Below are 19,070 nucleotides of genomic sequence, written 5' to 3'. Positions count from 1 at the left end.
GGCCGGGGCTCAGTTCCTACTTCTAGCAAGAAGGATGAGTGTTCCTGGCTGGGTCCCAGTGGTTGGCACATCTATTTTGAGGGCATACCTGGGGTTGGGGCTCCATTCTCACCACCAGCAGCTTTGGGTTCTTCTTTTTCCTACTAGGAGGGCAGAGACTACTTCTTGGTTAAGAAGCGGTCAGGTAGAGAGTGTGGGCAGAGAGTGGGCATCTTTTTCTCTTGTTTTTAATTTTTATTAGAGAATAGTTGAGTTCCAGTATTGTGTTAGTTTCAGGTGTGGAGAGGGTATGCTTCTCTGGTGTATCAGGGCTGGAGAAGGCAGTCAAGATGCCTCCAGCTTCTGTGGACCGCAGGAATGATGGGCACGCAGAAGCATGTCAAATGAGCGAATGAATGAGTGACTGAATGGATGCGACATTGGCTAACAGGCTTGGGGAAGTAGCAGTGTCCCCTAGGGCCCCCTAAAGATGCCCGTCTCTCTCCCTCTGCCTCCCTGCTGAGCTGGCTCTGGCCACCGTGCCCACTGGCTGCCCACCTTGTAATCATAGCCAGCACTGAAGAGGATGTTGTTGGTGGTGGGGTGCCACTCGACCAGTCCCACACGCCGGCTGTGCCCGTGCAACTCCAGGAGAGCCTCCGTCATGTTCCGCTTCAGCCCGCCCTCGGGGATCTCCCAGATCCGCACCTGCAGAGCGGATGGAGGGCCAAGGCTGGTGGGGGCAGGGCCAAGAGAAGCCCCTGCTGCCCCTTCCTTGGACACCAGATCTGCCTAGTAAGACATCTCCTGGCCAGGGCAGTGGGCAGAGCCTGGCTGAGGCTGGGGGGCGGGGGAAGGTTGCAAGGGGTAGTTAGAGAGAAAAGAGATCATCTTCTCTGGGCCTTTGGGAGGATCTTCTCTAAGAAGTCTCTGCAGATCTTGGCAACTATTAACCCTGGCATGTTTGTTATTCTTTCAGTCTAGCCAGGGCCAGAGGACCACACGTTGAGCAACTTTTAACAAGTGCTGTGTTCAAAGCCTATCTCTGCTTCTCTTCCCACGCCCTTCTATGAATGCCTTCAGCCTCAGCGCCTCTGTCTGTACCACGTGGCCTGTCCTTCACTCTGTCCCCCACCCAGAATGGACACTTGAACAGAGGGAAACTCATCTGGGAGGCTGGGAGGCCCAGGGCCTCTCCTGAAGATGATGGACTACGGGGCACAGAAGGGTGAGGTGCTGAAAGCATGTAGAGCCTGGATGTAGTCTTGCAGATGCTGATAAGCAAGTGGGAAGAAAGAGGAAGGTGGAATTCAGAGAGAGGAGTGACCATGTAACCCCAGAGAGAGAAACTGAGCAGTTTCTGTCATCTTTGAATTGCATGCATGCATGCTCAGTTGCTAAATCATGTCTGACTCTTTTGGGACCCCATGGACTGTAGCCTGCCAGGCTCCTCTGTCCATGAGATTTCCCAGGCAAGAATACTACAGTGGGTCACCATCTCGTTCTCCAGGGGATCTTCCTGACCCAGGGATTGAACCCGTGTCTCCTGCATTGGCAGGTAGATTCTTTACCACTGAGCTACCAGGGAAGTTCGATCTTTGAATTACCCCTTGATTATTATGTTAATGTTGGCAGGCTTCCGTTTCTCAAGTCAGACATACTTTGCATAGTTTCAACTGTTTCATCTATAAATGGGGGGGTGGGGGAAGTTTTTACTTTGCCTTGCCTAGTGGCAGAATAAAATAAGCTACTGATTGTAAAAACTTGTAAAGTATAAAATGCTCTAAAGACCTATGGGATTATAGTTCTTGTTATAATTATCATTATCATCATCATCATTAATACTATTTATTATGATCTGAGTGGAGAGGAAAAAGCACATGTGATTACAGTCTAGGACACCTTTAAAACAAACGTTTTGAAAATCTTAACTCCACCCTTCCTAGAAAGGAGAAAAACAGGGAAAACAGCTTTGAGATGCCATTTATAATCTTCTATTAATAAAATGGCCAATTGAAAGAAACAGTGTTGACAAGATTATACTGGAGCTTATGGATTCAATTGGTGTTGGTAGTATTATAAATCAGAGTAACTCTATTTTGGAAACAATTTGGCACTCTTTAGTAGATTGTTCCCCCTTTAGTAGGAACTATAGAGATATTTGTATTGTATTCTTCGACCTAGTAATTTTGCTTTTACATTTCAATATAAGCAAAAATCTCCATGCATGAGGATGTTCATTGCAATGTAGAAAATTCAGAAACACTCTAAGTGACCACCATTAGGGAAATAATTTAATATGTCATAGCAATATGCAATATTAGCCATGCAAAGATAATCATGATGGCTCAGAACAAATATGGGAAGTATGTTAAAGGAAGCCAAAGGCAATCCCAAAAACAGAGGAGCAAGGCTGGCAACTAGGGGTGTCCCTAAGGGAATTCCCTTGATGTGGTTTCCTTTCTGGGCACTTTATCCTGAGTACAGAAATGAGTATTTCCCACACATGTGTTCCCCTGAAGACCCAGCTCTGAACATACAGACCATGGGAGGCTCCAGGTCTAGCCAGGGATTTATGGTCACTCTTGGGAGCACCATTCTCGGCTTCAAAAAACATATTTGAGAACAAGTTTATAATTAGGGGACAGTTTGATGTTTTTCCATCCTCAATGTTATAATCTCCTGTGGTTGTCCCAGCTCTCTAGGAAAGCCCAACACCCCACACAGCCCGGCATGCTGGCGGCAGCTGGGGGGAGGGAGGTGACAGAAAGGGGACCCAGTGTGCTCCATGGTTTTCCCTGACAGCCCTGCGCAAAGGCCTTACGAGATGAGGTCTCACATAGAAACAGCAGAGAGGGTGGAGTGGGGACCAGGGTAGATGATTCAGTAGTCATCAGTAAGACACGCATTCTTGGGACTTCCCTGGTGGTCCAGTGGCTAAGACTCTGTGCTCCCAGTGCAGAGGGCCAGGGTTCAATCCCTGGTCAAGGAACTAGATACCACATGCAGCAACCAAGCGTTCGGGTATAAGACCTGGTATAGCCAAAAAAAAAAAAAAAAAGACACACATTCTTCTTGTCGTCCAATGTCCCAGAGGAAGGTGACTGTTGAAAAGTGGAAACTAAAAAATGCTTGTGCTACACACATACACACACATCACACATTCAATACCTTCCCCTTTCTTTCTTTTTTCTCCAAAGGGATGCTATGATCCATATACTTCAGCGGCTTGCTTTTCTCATGTAACGAGAGCTGGTGGGCATCTTTCTACACCACTACATGCGGCTCTACCTTAGCTTTTTAAGTGGCCAGAAGGACAGCTGTTTTGTGGCCGTGCCATGATGGAGTTAATCAACTTGTGTGAATGGACACCTGGGCTCTGCCCATTTTTCTCACTGTTACAGTTCATTCTGTGATGATGAGGCCTGACATACAAGTTTGGCCAAGCCAGAAGTATTCCTGTAAGACACATGCCTAGAAGTGTTTCACTTTTTTAGTCACTGTAAAATTGTCCTTCAAAGCTGCCCCAGGTTTCACCAGCAGAGTCTGTGTTTCTTTACCTATGTCTCTAAAACTGTACCTTCAAAAACAGGTTTTGGGGACTTCCCTTGTGGTCCAGTGGTAGAAAATCTGCCTGCCAATGCAAGGGATACAGGTTCAATCCCTAGTCTGGGAAGATTTCACATGCCACAGGGCAACTAAATCTGCCCACCACAACTATGGAGCCTGTGCAGCCTAGAGCCCGTGCACTACAATAAGAGAAGCCATTGCAATGAGAAGCCCCCGGTGCAGTGTAACTAGAGAATAGCCCTCATGCTGTATCAAGAAAAACAAATATTAAAAAGCCCATAGGTTTTTGTCCTTGGATCAAGAAGGGCTTCCCTGGTAGCTCAGCTGGTGAAGAATCTGCCTGCAATGTGGGAGACCTGGGTTCAATCTGTGGATTGGGAAGATCCCCTGGAAAAGTGAATAGCTATCCACTCCAGTATTCTGCCCTGGAGAATTCCATGGACTGTACAGTCCATGGCCTCACGAAGAGTTGGACACGACAGAGCAACTTTTACTTTCAAGAATGCCATCTCCCTGCTGTTGGATTTGCAGGTCTTTGATTCTTAGCAACACTGGGCATCTTTTTCCGTCTTGATAGGCTACCCTTGTTTGCACTTGAGCAGGAAGCTTGAGATGCTTTCAGAGTCAAGGGGATGAAACTTTAAGGGGCAGGAAGATAGGCCAATGTGGAGGTGTATGGGGGCAAAAGATCTTGTCTACAGACACGTCATACTGTATCTTGAGGACAGCAGACAAGCACATACACACAGGAACCCATGGCATTCAGAGCATATGCATTGACTGAGACAGGAGAGAAAATCTGGCCTTTAAGAAAATCTTTGAAACAGAAAGTTAAGCCTCACTCATTCCATATACACCTCTTAGGAGCCAGGCCCTGGGTACCAAAGGGATGGATGCGGAGGTCACCCCATGCCTTCTCTTGATTGGCACACAGTAGGGTCACAGGGCGGAGAGCCCATGGGAGCACAGGGATGGGGGAGCCTGAATCCAGTCTGGAGGGTGATGGGGGTGGGAAGATCCAAAAGATGCAGGGTTAGAAGAGGAGATGTTGACCCACATTTGAAAAGACAGGTTGGGAATGTGGGGAAAGATGAGGAGACAGAAAAACGACTCCTGTGTGTGGGTGTAGGCACAGTGGGTGGAAAATTACAGGTGGGCCAGCCTGGCTGGTGTGGAGCAGGCCAGCGGGTGACAGAGGAAGCCAGAGGTGGGACCTGAGGAGCCCTGCTTGGGCTGAGTTTCAGAAGAAACGCTTTTTCCAGAACAGCCTGATTCCTGAGGATCCAGCTACCTGAGGCATCCCGGAGTCGCATCACGGGCAGGGTAAAGTAGAGACACCAGGGAAGCTGTGAAGGGTGGGTCCACTCAGGCTGTAATCCCAGGGCCCAACTAGATGACCTGAGACAAGCCAGTTAACCTCTCTGAGGCTCAGGCTCCTCATCCGGATGATAAATCGAGAGATACACACCTTTTAGAGGCTAGGGTTGAATGAATCTGGACTTCAGGGTCCTTGTGAGTCTGAGGCTTTCTAGCCGCTCACACAGGTTGGTTTGTTGGCGTGACAGCTCTGCCTGGTAATGAAGGGGCTAAGAGGGGAGGGGGAGGGCACGTGGTGTCTATGCCCAGGCACAGCCTCTGGACTGGCTCCAAGTCCAGGGGAACGAAGGGCTGCGGGGGGGAAGCCAAGAGTTGTTTTCACCAATACTGCTAGAATTGGGTCTCAGATGGAAAATGTCCCACAGGGAAGGAAAGGGGAGTCTTGCCTTAAAACCCCATTTGACTCCAACCACTTTGCTTCCTGGGGTCCAGTTTCTTCTGCTGCATAAAGTAAAATGAAAGTCGCTCAGTCGTGTCCAACTCTCTGCGACCCCATGGACTACACAGTCCATGGAATTCTCCAGGCCAGAATACTGGAGTGGGTAGCCTTTCCCTTCTTCAGGGGATCTTCCCAGTCCAGGCATTACAGGCGGATTCTTTACCAGCTGAGCCACAAGGGAAGCCCTGCTGCATATTGAGAACAGTATTAGTTAACCTTCCAGACTTCTCTGCTTTTGACACCACTGAATGTTATCACTGGGGAAAAGAGACTACCTCTATTTGATCCACCACAACAGCTAACAGCTGGCAGCATACGCAAGGGGAGCTCAGAAGAGGAGCTGGAGTTCACAAAGGCCCCAAGTAGCTGGAAAGGAATTCCAGTCCCTAAACATTCAAGGGATTTGCTGGGAACAAAGAGTGGATGGGCGCGGTAGGTAGATCTGCTCGGAGGTTGCTCTGGAAGAGGTTACTTCAACAGGAAACCCAGTAAAGTCTGCCAAATCGGATTTCTGGAAGGAAGGGGAGGGGAGAAGTGGCAAAGCGCTTTCTCCAGCTAAGCCAGCTGTGTCTGGGACTGTCCCTTTCATAAGTCCCTGGGTCAGAACCCCATTTAGTTAAACTCAGTTACAACCAAGCCAACGAAATGTACCTAGCCACTCCCTGGGTCACAATGCTGGACACTGGGGGCCAGTCCTCAGCCAGTAGCTCACAGTCTTGTGGGGTGGACGGCAGACACAGCTAAGGCCAGGTGGGTGAAGGGCACACCGTTTATAAAGCTGCAAGACCAAGTGTCTTGGTGCACAAGGGAGGGAGCAGCTGGCTGAGAACGTGAGAGCTCTGTGGCCCAACACGCGCCATTCCAACCCAGGCTCTGACCTTATCGGCTCTGAGACTTCAGCCAATGTTCAACCTCTCTGAATGTCAGTCTTCTCAACTGTAAGAATAATTACAGCTACCATTATCGTTGTTATGAGGACGAAATAAACTATATACCCTACCAAGCAGATGACTAACACGTTAGTAACACTTAACAATGCATTGTTGTTTAGCGGCTAAGTCGTGTCCAACTCTTTGCGACCCCTGAACTGTAGCCCGCCAGGCTCCTCTGTCCATGGGATTTCCCAGACAAGAATACTGGAGTGGGTTGCCATTTCCTTCTCCATAACAATGCTTGCTTAATATTAATTAAAGATTATATACAAATTTTAGACAGGTCACATTTTAGATGTGATTTCTATTTCTCATAGGTGCTTTGTGGCCCCCTGCGTAGTCAATGAATGTGGTATGAAGTCTGTCTCCGTTTTATGCAACGCAAATACATTTCCTCTTTAAAATTATTATGTGATTATGAAGGTGTCTGGCTGGATCTCTCTGCTTTCTGATACATTGAGGACTGTGGCTGCTAGTGACTTAGGCCCAGGGCCTACTCAGCCCCTCTGAGAACAGTTACTAAGTGAAAGAATGCTCTGGTTAGGGGAACTGTTGTTACATAGCCATGGCAAATAGTACTTCCTGTCTACATCTGTGGTGTAGGAGCTCAGAGGAGGAGCCGAAGTTCATGGTGGTCCTAAGTAGCTGGGAAAAGATATGGATTCCAACTCCTTACTATTTACTTAAAAAACAACTCTTTTCGGAGTAGTGTGGGGAGGAATGGGCACATATGAGGTATAGTCTCTGCCTTCTGATAGTATCCAATTAAGCTGTACTACATAACATAGTCATGAGCCCAGGATTTCCATCCAGCAAATCCACAGATACACTGCCTAGAGCTGGGGTCAGAGCAACTCTTTTCTCTTGGCTTTTCTGCAGTGAGAAGAAATAAAATCATGAGGGTCTTGCCCAGAAGGTCTTGGAACACCCACCTCCTATTTCTTCCCAACTATTTGGTTTACTACTAGAAACGGAATACATCATCACTAGCCTAAACAAGAGGTAGAGCCTCCAGGTCCGCCTTAACGTTGATATCTTCTGACTGTATCCTAACATGGGAAACAGATCACTCCAAAGAGAAGGAGGAGAGAAAGGCCACCTGAGGGTCCAGAAGAGAGCACGACTGACCATCTGCTGTTGAGAATCTTATGAAGGGGTTGCCAGCAGATTAAATGAAGTGGTAAACATGAGGTTGGACACAGGAAAGGATATGTGTTACTTATCATCATTATTATTGTTATTATTAATGACTCTCCTTACATAGGTAAGGAAATGAGACACAGAGAGGTTAGGAAACTTGCCCAGTTTGCACAGCTAGGAAGGGAGAAGCTGGGATTCAAATTCTGGATTTGAATCAGGCAAACTGCCCAGTTTCTCTCCTCTGAACCCCTACCCCTGCTCATCCCTTCCTTCTTCCCTGGATGGAATCTGACAAGCTAGAGAGGGTGTGGTCTGTCCTTCTGCTCATCTATTCCAAGAAAGAGATGCTACTCCCTGGCCCCAGGAATCTAAAAATTACCCCATCTGGGGCACAGACAACCTTCCAGGCCTCCCACTGATGGTCAACTCCTCCATTCAAGGGTGGGGTCTTTAAATCCACTGCCCTATTTCTAGGACAAGGAACAGCGCCTGGCACATCATAGACATCTAAGACTTGTTAAATGAATGAACCAACAGAAGAACCTGAGAAGCCCAGAAACCTTCTGACCATCAGAAGCAATGAGTCTTAATCTTAAGCAATGAGTCACCCATAAGGAAGCATGCTAGCTCCCGCTTTGGCCGGTAGTGAGCTGCATACGTGGCAAAACACCCCTTTAGTCCTGATTTGGAAGGGGGACCTGGTGGGGATTTCTTTCCTAGATTTTAAGGCTTAGCATTCAGCTTAGTCCTTTTGGGAAACCAATGATGAAAGGCCTATTGGGGCCTCAAGAAGCACAGAGTGAGATACATAATGGAAAGAATTTTGGAAAAAAAAAAAAAAAGAGTCTGGGTCTCTCTCTCCCAGGCCTCCAGCCTGCCCTCACTGGGTAAGGTTATCTAAATGCCTTGGTCCCCACATTAATGGTTATAAAGTTCTTAGTAGCCAAGAAACACTAGATTCATTTTGCTCTCATGATAAACCATTTTACAGCAGGGCAACCAGGGCCCAGAGAGGTTAAAGAAGCTGGTAAGATCACAGATCTGGGAAGCGGAAGAGCCAGGATCTGAACCTAGGCCCGTGGCCTCCCAAGCCTGGCTGCCTAACGATTGAGCCACCCCTCCACACTGGTGGAGTCTCTGCAGCTGCCAGGCACATTGGTGAGGCCTCTCAGGGCTATGTGCTTCCATTTCTAAAAGGAGTGTGATGCTCCCTTCCAGCTCCAAGAGGTATTGGTTCTCAAGTTTATATGTGTGTGTAGGAGGGCAGGGTGGTGGGTGGCTTCCGGCTGCTTCCAGCAGGGCTGACATCCTGCCCCAGCCCACCCCCAGCTCTGGGGGGGTGGAGAGCATCACCTCTCCTGGCTGGGTGGGGGGGATGAGGACAGCTGCTGGATGGAAGAGCAGTGGAATAGAAGGGAAGAAAGATGCTGAGCCCAGGAGAGGGGCCTGTCTCCCTCCCCGTCCTCCCGCTCTCCTGGGATTGCTCTCTCCTCTCCTTGAGATGTCAGAAACCTCTCTCTGTGGCTGCTGGAGAAGGGCTGGGAGCATGAGGCTTGGAAACCCATAGCGCCCTTCCCTGCCGCCTGCCAGCCGCCCTCCCTAGCTGCGGCAGAAGCTATAAAAAGCACAGCCCTTCAACAATAGGTGACATCACCCAGCGGCGGAAAGAACTGGATTCTGCCAGATGCCAGGGAGAGTTACAGCCCCCAGCCTTCCCTCAGGACGGGAGCCCCTTGGGGAAGGGCTTGGTATGCTCTTGGATCCCTGAAAGGAAGGGCTTAGACTCTTGAAGACCTCCTCATGCCCTAAGGGAGAGGAGACTGGGGGGAGGGGGGACCTGGGGGATGGACTTCACTGGAGATTTTTCAAGGGATGGGGATATGGAAACAGAGCTGGGAGCGGGGTGGAGGCCAGCTGGATCCCGTGTCCTCTGAATGTTGTGAGACAAGCAGAGGGTGGGGAGTGGGTGTGCAGGGCCTGTCAGGGTCTCTCTGGGTACCTTCGGGAGCTGGTTCCCTCCCCAGCTCTGGCACGGCCCACAGTGCCTGGCATACAGTATGTGTGCTGACTGACCTCTTAACCTTGGCTCTGGGCGTGGTGTCTGAGGTGCAGTAAGTTGACTATGTGATCTGGAGTGGGTTAAAGGGTGCCTGACCCTGGAGGGGGCGATGGCAGAGAGGGGAAGGTCAATCAGAGCGGTCCTGGCAGCACTGACCAGCCTCCTCTCCTCACCCTGGGGGCGGCTGGTCCTCTGCCTTTCCAGCCCCCCTCCCAGGACCCAGGCAGGGATGCCCTGCTTCATGTGCCCCCAGCGGCCTGCGCAGGCTCCGCATAGAGAGCTCGCTGAGTCGGAGAGACTGAGATCAGATGGATCTGAACTGTCAGCCCCTCCAGGGTCTGAGCCTCAGTTTCCTCACCTAAAACCAGGGCTGTGGGTAGTTGCTCAGGGTGCCGGCTGGGAGTCAGGGGACCTGGGTTCCAGGTCTGTCTGGGACGTGAGCCCCTGTGTGATCCTGGGCCCTCGGTGTGCCCTTCACCAGGAGGGGCTTGTTTCCAGCCATGGCAGGGGCAGGGGGGATACTGACTCCCATGCCAAGACCTCTGGCCCTGAGGCTGGGGAGGGGCAGAGACATGAGGATCACTGTGCGGGCTCCGAGCTGGCAGGACTGGCAGCCAGAGCCAGGGCTGAGTTCCTCTCTGTTCTGAAGACTTAATCCCCTTCTCTCTGGTGAGCAGCCCCGGGCCAACCCCTCTCTCCCTGTGCCCTCAAGCCCCACATCCTTTCTCTTTATACCCTCAACACGTACACGAGTCACACCCCCTCCTGGGCACTCCCTTCCTCTCTGCTGAGCCACATTCCAGCACCAGCCCAGCTGGCTGGGGTTCTGCTTCTTCCACAAAGCCTCTGTGACCCATCCAGCCCCTTCCCTGACCCCAGAGCATACAGTGTCTTCACACTGCACAGGTGTAGGGGTTCCTGTTCAGACGGCTTGAGAAGCACAAGTCTCACTTCAAAGTTCAGCTGCTCATCCTGGCGTCCCGAACCTTCCCTCTCTGCTCCTGACCTCCGTTCACAGCCTCCCCTCCTGCCCAGTCACCATCTCCATCTTGCTGCAGAAAGTAGCCAAACCTGATGGACTGTGCCCGTCACAAATTCTCGCCCTCCTTTCTTATGTTGTGCCCTGCCCTTGATGTTGCTGCTCTCAGGAATCCTCTTGAGTTGACTCAGGGCTCTGACTTTTAGGAGCTGGTCAAGCCCATTCTCTCTGTTAGCTCCCTCCACAACACTCTGTTTTACTAGACACTGTGCCAGCTGACCTCCTCCCTACCCCCTAATTTATTAACCAATGGGGACTTATTTACTGTGAATCTTTTTCTTTGGATAATTCATTAGATGGACTATATTCATTCTCATGTATTCATTTATCTTTCTATTCAATTCATCTACCTATTCACCTTTATCTTGTCATCTTTCCTTCCTTCCATTCATCTATCTATCCATTATCCATCCATGCAGCGATCTATCCATTAGTTTAGTCATCCACCCAAAGATCCATTTATCTAGCCATCTGTTTGTCCATTCATTCATCCATCCATCCATCCATCCAACCAACCATCCCATCAAATGCCTACTAAGCATCTACTAGGTACTAGGCTCCTTGCTGGATGCTTGGGATTCAGAACCAAAAAGGCCATGAGCTCTGTTCTCAGGAGCTCTCAGGCTAGTCTGGAAAGACAGGAGACATGAGCCTCAAAGTTTCTTCTAGTTCCAACATCCTGGGAGTCTATGACCTGCCCCCAGACTACGCCAGTGAGCACTAGAGAGATGCCTGTGGTCTGATCTCCCCTCGTCTGGGAACACCAGGGGCCAGAGCAGTCCCTCCTCCCCAGCTCAGCTGAGGCTCTGAAATCCCCTCTTGCTCCCAGGCTGGTGTGTTGACATTGCTGAAGGGCAATTGAGGAAAGGCACAGGGCCCTTCTCCAGAAACACAGACTCTGCTGCCAACACCTGACTCTGCCTCCACGTGCGCAAGTCAGCAGAGCCTGGGGAAAGGGCGACCAGAAAGCAGCTTCACATGTTGCTCTCCCTGGATTCTTTATCTCCCCTTTCCAAATTATCTGCCTCCTTTCTTCCCTTGTCTCATCCCTCCTACCTGTTCTCTCTCCTTCGCTCTATCTCCCTGTTCCCTCCTCCTCACTTTCCTTCCCCTATTTCTTCTTTCTCCTCATTATGTGGTAGGATGCATGGTGTTCAAATTCTGGGCCACCATTGTAGGTCCTTGGACAAGTCATGACAAACCTCAGCCCAGTGTCTATCCCTAAAACCATGGCTCACAGAGGACAGAACTTCACCCAGCCTGCAAGAACAGGGTCTCTTTTCCTCATGGCTCATCCATTTCATCCCCTTCCCCCTTCTTCCTTGCCCAAGTTCCTCTTCTGATCCTTCTCCTTTTGCGGTCACAGATGAGTGCCAGATCACAGATTTAATCTTTTTGTTCTATTCTCACCTACAAAGTCAACACCTCCGAATGAAATCACGGTAAAGGCACCAGACCTGCCATACAGTTCATGGATTTGCTCCCTGTCCCCTTCCTAACTCCCTGTCCCGGGGCTAGCTGAAGGGATGACCAAGAGGACAGAAGAGGGGCAAAGAAGGGAGAAGGAGGGAATTTAGGGAGGAAGGCCTCCAGGAGGAAGCAGGAGGAGTCCCCATGCGCCCACCCTCCCCGGGGACCACCCCTCCTGCTCACCGATGTGTCCTCTGAGCACGAGGCAATGATGTTGTCGATGAAGGGGTTCCACTTGATGTCCAGCACATTGCCCTGGTGACCGCAGACCTTGGGGTAGTTGGGTTCGATCCTGCCCGTCTGCCAAGGGGAGAGAGAGAGAAAGAGAAGAGAGAAGGGGATTAGTTTGATGGCCCTGGGATGACCTGAAAGAAGAGCCAGAGGTCCTAGAGGGTCCACTAATGTTTTTGGATCCCTGCATCCGGCTGGGCCATACTGCTCTGGGGCTGCATCCTCCCCACACTGAACGGAGGTGGGAGGGTCCCAGAGCAGGGTGGGTGGGGCCATGCTGGTCCACACGGCATCTGAGTGCAACTTAGAGAAAGGTGTCCCTTCCTCAAGTAAAAACATCTAAAGTTAAGATGTAACTATCCACCTGAACCACCAAAGCCTGGTGGGCAGCAGCCCTGGCAGTTCATGGGCCATATGTCTGTACTCCCGCCTCATCTCTAGGAGGAGCTGACCCGGACAGGCCTGGATCAAAGGAGGCTCTTCCCTGCTGGTCCAGGAATCGGTGGAGAGGTCTGAATCTCGGGGTCCATCCACACACACTCATGTTATTCTGCCTGGGATGTGAACGGTGCTATTCCCAGATGTGGCACATGCTTGTTCAGTCTGCATCTTAAACACCTGCACCCGGTGCCCTGTGGCTGAAAGCACCGTCTCTGGAACCACACGGGCCTGTGTTTGAATCACAGCTCTGCTGCCTTTGAGCTTGGAGGCCTTCGGAAAGTCAATGAACTGCTCTGGGCCTCGGTTACCTCATTTTTTTTTTCTTTCTTTCTTCTTTTCACTGCTTCAGCAACTTTATTTTCAGACATGTGGGTATAAAATCAGCTGGAAAGCTTGAAAGTGCAGCTGTCATAAGAGAGGTTCCTCATTAGTATTGCTGTGAAGATTAAATGAGCGAATGTGCTTAACAAAGTACTTAGTGTGGAGATTATCACCATAGTGAATGCTCCATACCCGATACTAGTTATTATCATACAGGTTAGATGACACCTCCTCCAGGAAGTCTTCCTTCAACGGATTAAGCATTCCTTCTCTGTGAGCTCATTGTATTCTGTGCGTCCCTCTATGACAGGCACCATCACAAAGAACTGCAGTTTGTTTCTGTCTGTTTATAAGCAACTGAGGACTGGCTTGTCTCTGAATCTCCAGCAACTTACAAGTCTGGCAAACAGTAGGTGTTCAGTACATGACTTGAAAGACATCCTGCAGTGGCGATGTGGTCCACAAAAGATGGAGCAAGGGGAGTCGGGGTGAGGGGTAGTTCCATGCCTACTGGCTGCAAAGGTGGCAGGGAAGAGAGAAGAAATTGGAGACAGAGGCTGTGTCTCTGTCCCCAGGTTTTTTAATATTAGCTTTTTTGGTGTGTGGAGGGAACAGGAAGGGTTTTCCCAGTCACTGCCCATCTGCTAATAGTGGTTAGGTGATCAGAGGCACCTGAGGCAGGTCAAACCTCACCCTCCTTTAAGTTCCTCAACTGAATAAGGAGGAGATCAACCAGTTTCAGGCAACCCCCGCTATACATGTCTTATAGTTCACCAGTGTGATGGGGCAAGAGTTATTTCAGAGTATGCATCCTGCCGTAACCTCTTCCCCACCCACTTCTTGTCTGAATGTGTATCTCCAGGTTGTCTGATTTTTCTTTTTTTTTTTTTATGACACAGCAATGGCAGTGGTATGGAGGGTGAGGGATGAGGTAGAGAAAGAGAGAGAGGAAAAAGGCCTCGGAGATTATACTTGGGAGAACTTCACTGACACTGTATGCTAGGGGAAATTAGAGAGTTAAGGAAAAGGATTTGGGGGATACGGCTCTCAGTTAAGAATGGGATCCTCTTTTGCATCCTATGAGGGACACAATATGAATTGGAATACCCTTTTCAATTACTTTTAGGCTGTTGGACTACCTTTCTTTCATTGAGATTCTGAGCAGAGACTGAGCCACACATAGCCCTAGGATTTACTAGGGTTACAAAGTAGCTTCTTTAACTCTCACAAAACCCTGGGAATTAGGCATGAGGAAATGAATGCCCAGAAATGTTAAGCAACTTGTCCAAGGTCACCCAGCTGAAAGCAAAGCTAGGATTCCCACACAGGGGTGACCCTCAAAGCCGAGCTGAACCCCACTGCTTATTGCCGGCCAACTCCCCTCCTCTAGCTCTGATGTCCATGGGCTGACAGGCCCTGCATCACCTGTTTCCACAGCTCACGTGCTCTCTGCCAGAGCCTTCTCTCCTTACATCTGATCCTGAAGGCTGCCCTGAGTGGTCCCTGAGCAAAGCTGTCTGCATTCAGCTTTCGGTGCCCAGGCAGATCTCAGGGCACTGAATCAGTCAGTCAGTAGGTAGCCAGCAGCTAGCAGCAGCTTCTGAGTAGCCGCCTGCAAGTGATGTCCTGGAGGGACAGGTGAAGCCGCATCACTGGAATGTATTCAGAATGGGGAGAGGTCAAGGGTCTATGCTGCCAATGCAAAAGACGCTGGAGATGAGTGTTCGATCCCTGGGTCAGGAAGATCCCCTGGAGAAGGAAATGGCAACCCACTCCAGTATTCTTGCCTGGGAAATCTCATGGACAGAGGAGCATGGTGGGTTCTAGTCCATGGGGTTGCAAAGAGTCAGACACAACTGAGCACGCACCCACATACCATCCTGACAGAGCGCATCCTTCCAGGTGGACTTTCCTTTTCAAAAGGGATGCCTTCCCCAAAAGGACGGTTAACGTTGATTTTCATGACTGAATCACATTGCTGTTCTTGTAAATGGTGACCTGCAGAGTTCTGCAGTGCACAACCTGCTCGACTGTACACAGCGCCCTCAATGGGAGGGACCTCTTTTCAAACTGGCAGCTCTGATTTTCCCATTTTATATAGTAGGGTTCACATAATTTTTTTTTTTTTTGGCCATGCCATGTGCCTTGTGGGATCTTAGTTCCCCAACCAGGGATCAAACTCTGGCCCACGGCAGTGAAACTACCGAATCCTAAACCACTGGACTGCCAGGGAATTCCCCAAATTTTGTTTGAATGACAAGATTCATTGCTAAGAAGAAAAGTTTGAAAACCACAGTTTTATAGAGAAATCAAGCAAATTTTAAAATACAATTATTAACACCAAGAGAAGAACTGCATAAGAAATCTTATAAATCATAGTGATAATGTCTTATGGACAATATTTACATCGTGGTAATAATGTAAATCCTGAATATTTAGTTTTTTCTTATCTGAATATCTATTTAAACATGAGTTGTGCTATAATATACTGGGCAGGCAGAGGTAGGAAAAATGTATGCGTGTAGAGTTAAGAGGGGAGACTGAACTGCTAGAGAGCCAGATCCTCATCTTCCATAATAGGAAGTCAATAGACAATGTCTAAGATTTAAAAAAAATCAAGACATTGAAGAGAAAGCATGTAATTAAGAAATACAAAGAGAAGTACAAAAAGAAACAGCTCAAAACATTGGAAGCAGCTAAAGAGTAGGAAATGAGGGGTGTAGCAAAGTAGGGTAAAGATCAAGGGTTACAGGGCCTGGTGTGCTAGTAAGTGTTTTAACAACTGATTTTCCAGGAAAGAAAGGCTGTGGTTTGGCACATTTGCCAATTTCAGTGGCAAATGCCCATCATTTCAAACTACCAGGGTACTATCCCCAGAAGTAGAGTTAAAAGAGACTTAGGAGGCTTCCCTGGTGGGGACAGGGGATAAGAACCTACCTGCCAGTGAGGAGGACACAGGTTTGATCCCTGGTCCAGGAAGATTCCACAGGCCAAGGAGCAACTAAGCCCATGAGCCACAACTACTGAGCTTATGTGCTGCAATTACCAAAGCTGGCGTACTGCCAATGCTGAAGCCTGTGCATCCGGAGCCTGGGCTCTGCAACAAGGGAGGCCGCTGCAGTGAGAAGCCCACACACCGCATCTAGAAAGGAGCCCCCACTCACCACAGCTAGAGAAAATCCGTGTGTAGCAACGAAGACCCAGCACGGCCAGGAAATAAATAAATAAAATAAATAAGATGCATTTATTAGAAAAAAAGAGACAGTAGCACACCGGACAGTAGTAAAATAATTAGGAAGGAATAAATTTTTAATATTTAGTACTTATGTTTTTAACATAATTCATTTAATTTAAAGTTGCATAACTTAATTTTTAATAATTGTGCTTAAAAACTGGCAGGGAAAACTCCTAAATATTTAACAGTAAGCAAAAATTAAACAAAAATTTAAACATGAGCTGGGGTAAGCCAACCCCAGCACATCCCTTGCAGTGTTACAGGCCTCAGGACTATTAGACTTCATGACCCTTTACAATTATTACTCTTAGAGACCTGAGAAAGAACAAACAAATAAAATGCATGTATCAGGTGTTCTAAAGGAAGCTTGTTTTGAAATTGTTTTCCTGAATTTGTAATAAATATGAACAATCCTCTCCCCAGACCCTTCAAATGCCTCTGTTTTCCGTTCTACTTTCTGGATGGGGGTGTGGCTAGAGACCAAATGCCGATCTGGTTCTTCACAGCAACCCAACACTGCCTTCTCATACTTGTGCTCATGGCAACACTAATAGCTTTTATTACTACAGCAATATAATCAAACACATTAATTTACAGATATCATCACATTTAGTCCTCATAGCAACCCCAGCTTATATCTGAGAAAATAGTTGTGTAAAGAGTTTCTCCCAGGTGGCGCTAGTGGTAAAGAACCTGCTTGCCAATGTAGGAGATATAAGAGTCGTGGGTTTGATCCCTGGGTTAGGAAGATTCCCTGGAGGAGGACATGGCAACCAACTCCAGTATTCTTGCCTGCATGTCCCACGGGCAGAGGAGCCTGGTGGGCTACAGTCCACAGGGTTGCACAGAGTTGGACGCAACTAAAGCGACTTAGCACAGTACAAAGAGCTTCTAAGGAGTGAAGTCAAAGTTTCTCACTGTTTCATAACTTTAGAATCACTGTTGAGATGGTCAGCTCACAGAACTGTTCCAGCAGGAGGGTTCCCCGGGGTCCCGGGGTCTAACCTGCCATCTGAACCTCAAAGGGAGCTTGAGCCTCAACAGAGCTGGGACAGAAGTCTTGCTGCATGGGGTGGGGAGGGGGGTGCCTGTTACATGATGTCCATAATCTTCCGGGAGATCTTCAGGCTGAATTTTAGGATGCCAATATAATGGAATATTATGAAGTCACTTAAAATCATAAAATCTCCTGGCCACCTCGAAGGACAAATCCAGCCCCCTTCGCTGGGACAGACCTTCGATGTCAGATGGCAGCTGTCGTGCACCCTGAGTCTTCTCAAGGAGGAGCCCAGAGCTGGAGATCAGGTTGCAGCTCAAATACACCTGAGCTGCCAAAAGACAGAGCTGGGAGGAGCTGGGACACGGCCTCTACAGGGTGCAGGGGCGTGCCAAGCAGGGCAACTTTCCCACAGATCCGTTTGACCGGGGCTTGGGCTTCCCTGGTGGCTCAGAGGGTAAAGAATCAGCCGGCAATGCAGGAGACCTGGGTTCGATCCTTGGCTTGGGAAGATGCCCTGGAGGAGGGCATGGCAACCCACTCCAGTATTCTTGCCTAGAGAATCCCCATGGACAGAGGAGCCTGGTGGGCTACAGTCCATGGGGTCACAAAGAGTTGGGCACGACTGAGTGACTAAGCACAGCACAGCACAAAGATTTTTGTTTTTATTTGTATTTTGTATTTTTCATATTTTGGCCGTGCCACTCGGCTTGTGGGACCTCAGTTTCCAGACCAGGGATCGAATCTGGGCCTTGGCAGTGACAATACGGCATCCTAACTACTAGGTCACCAGGAAACTCCTGCGAAGACTTCTAAAAGTTTCTTAGCATTTGATCAGTAACTCCACTTTGGGAATGCACCCCAGAGAAATGAACAGGGAAGCACACTAAGACATTCACTGCCCTGTTATTTCTAAGAAGGAACAAAAATAAAAGCTCAACAATGGCACATTGCGGAAATGAATTTTAGGATGCCAATATAACGGAATATTATGAAGTCACTTAAAATCATATTTTCAAAAAATATTTAATGACATGGGAATTACTCAAGGGCTAATGGTAAGTGAAACAGTCAGAATCAAGTTTATACCTAAAATGATCCCAAGCTACTAAAAAAAAAAGCACAGTCTGTAAGAAAATGCATCAAAAGGTTAATAGCAACAACCTCCCATTAGTTGGATATTAGTCTTTCTAATTTTTCTGCAATGAACATTTATAATTTCTAATAAAAATATAAATGTCATTTAAAACACTCACTCACCATAGTGTTTTGTTTCTGGTACCCCAGGTGGGAGATGATCACCATAGATTTGATTGAAAACCATCCCTCTCTGGTTTTGGTTAAGCAGGTCTTAAGAAAATGAGATGCAGACTCATACTGACCAGATTTACATGTTTCAGAAGCTTTGGTGGAACATAGATATGGCTTGTTCATACAGGTTTCTTTACTCACTTGTTGCCACACAGTTTAGGGGAAAATAAGATCCTTGACATTGAAAAAAATTATATAGCTAATTGAAAATATGTTTTGGCGTGTGTGTGTGTGGTGCATGTGTGTAGGCAGGCCAGGCTCTCCCTTGGATAGGCTGGAGGGTGTGGCTCACCCAGATTGCCAGGGGAACGGCGGGTGCCCTGGGCCCCAGTCCAGGCTTTATTTGAACCCAGTGAACTGACTGAGATATTTTCAAAACAACCTGCATTGCAGCTTCAGCTTCCTAGAATTTCCCATGGTTGCAAAGCTGAATTTTGTACACAGAAGCAAAATGTTTTCTTACCTGCGGAATCAGCTTAGTGAGGCAGAAAAAAAAGACTAAGCAGGAGGTAGGGTTTCTAGGCCCAGC

The 19,070-nt window shown here is 48.5% G+C and overlaps 1 protein-coding gene across 3 annotated transcripts in view; it reads right to left on the bottom strand.

Moving 5' to 3' along the window:
- The window catches only part of CORO2B (coronin 2B), a 146,480-nt gene that overhangs the window by 14,466 nt on the left and 112,944 nt on the right, over window positions 1–19,070 (bottom strand). For all 3 annotated transcript variants that reach the window (XM_043470900.1, XM_043470901.1, XM_043470902.1), the window contains 2 exons: window positions 12,189–12,305; window positions 538–687 (listed from right to left, as the gene is read on the bottom strand). In XM_043470900.1, the coding sequence (XP_043326835.1) occupies window positions 538–687; window positions 12,189–12,305 (267 nt within the window). The remainder of the gene's footprint in view (window positions 1–537; window positions 688–12,188; window positions 12,306–19,070) is intronic.

Source organism: Cervus canadensis, chromosome 6 (assembly GCF_019320065.1).
Source record: "Cervus canadensis isolate Bull #8, Minnesota chromosome 6, ASM1932006v1, whole genome shotgun sequence".
Taxonomy (NCBI): Eukaryota; Metazoa; Chordata; class Mammalia; order Artiodactyla; family Cervidae; genus Cervus; species Cervus canadensis.
This window is presented reverse-complemented; position numbering and strand designations above follow the sequence as displayed.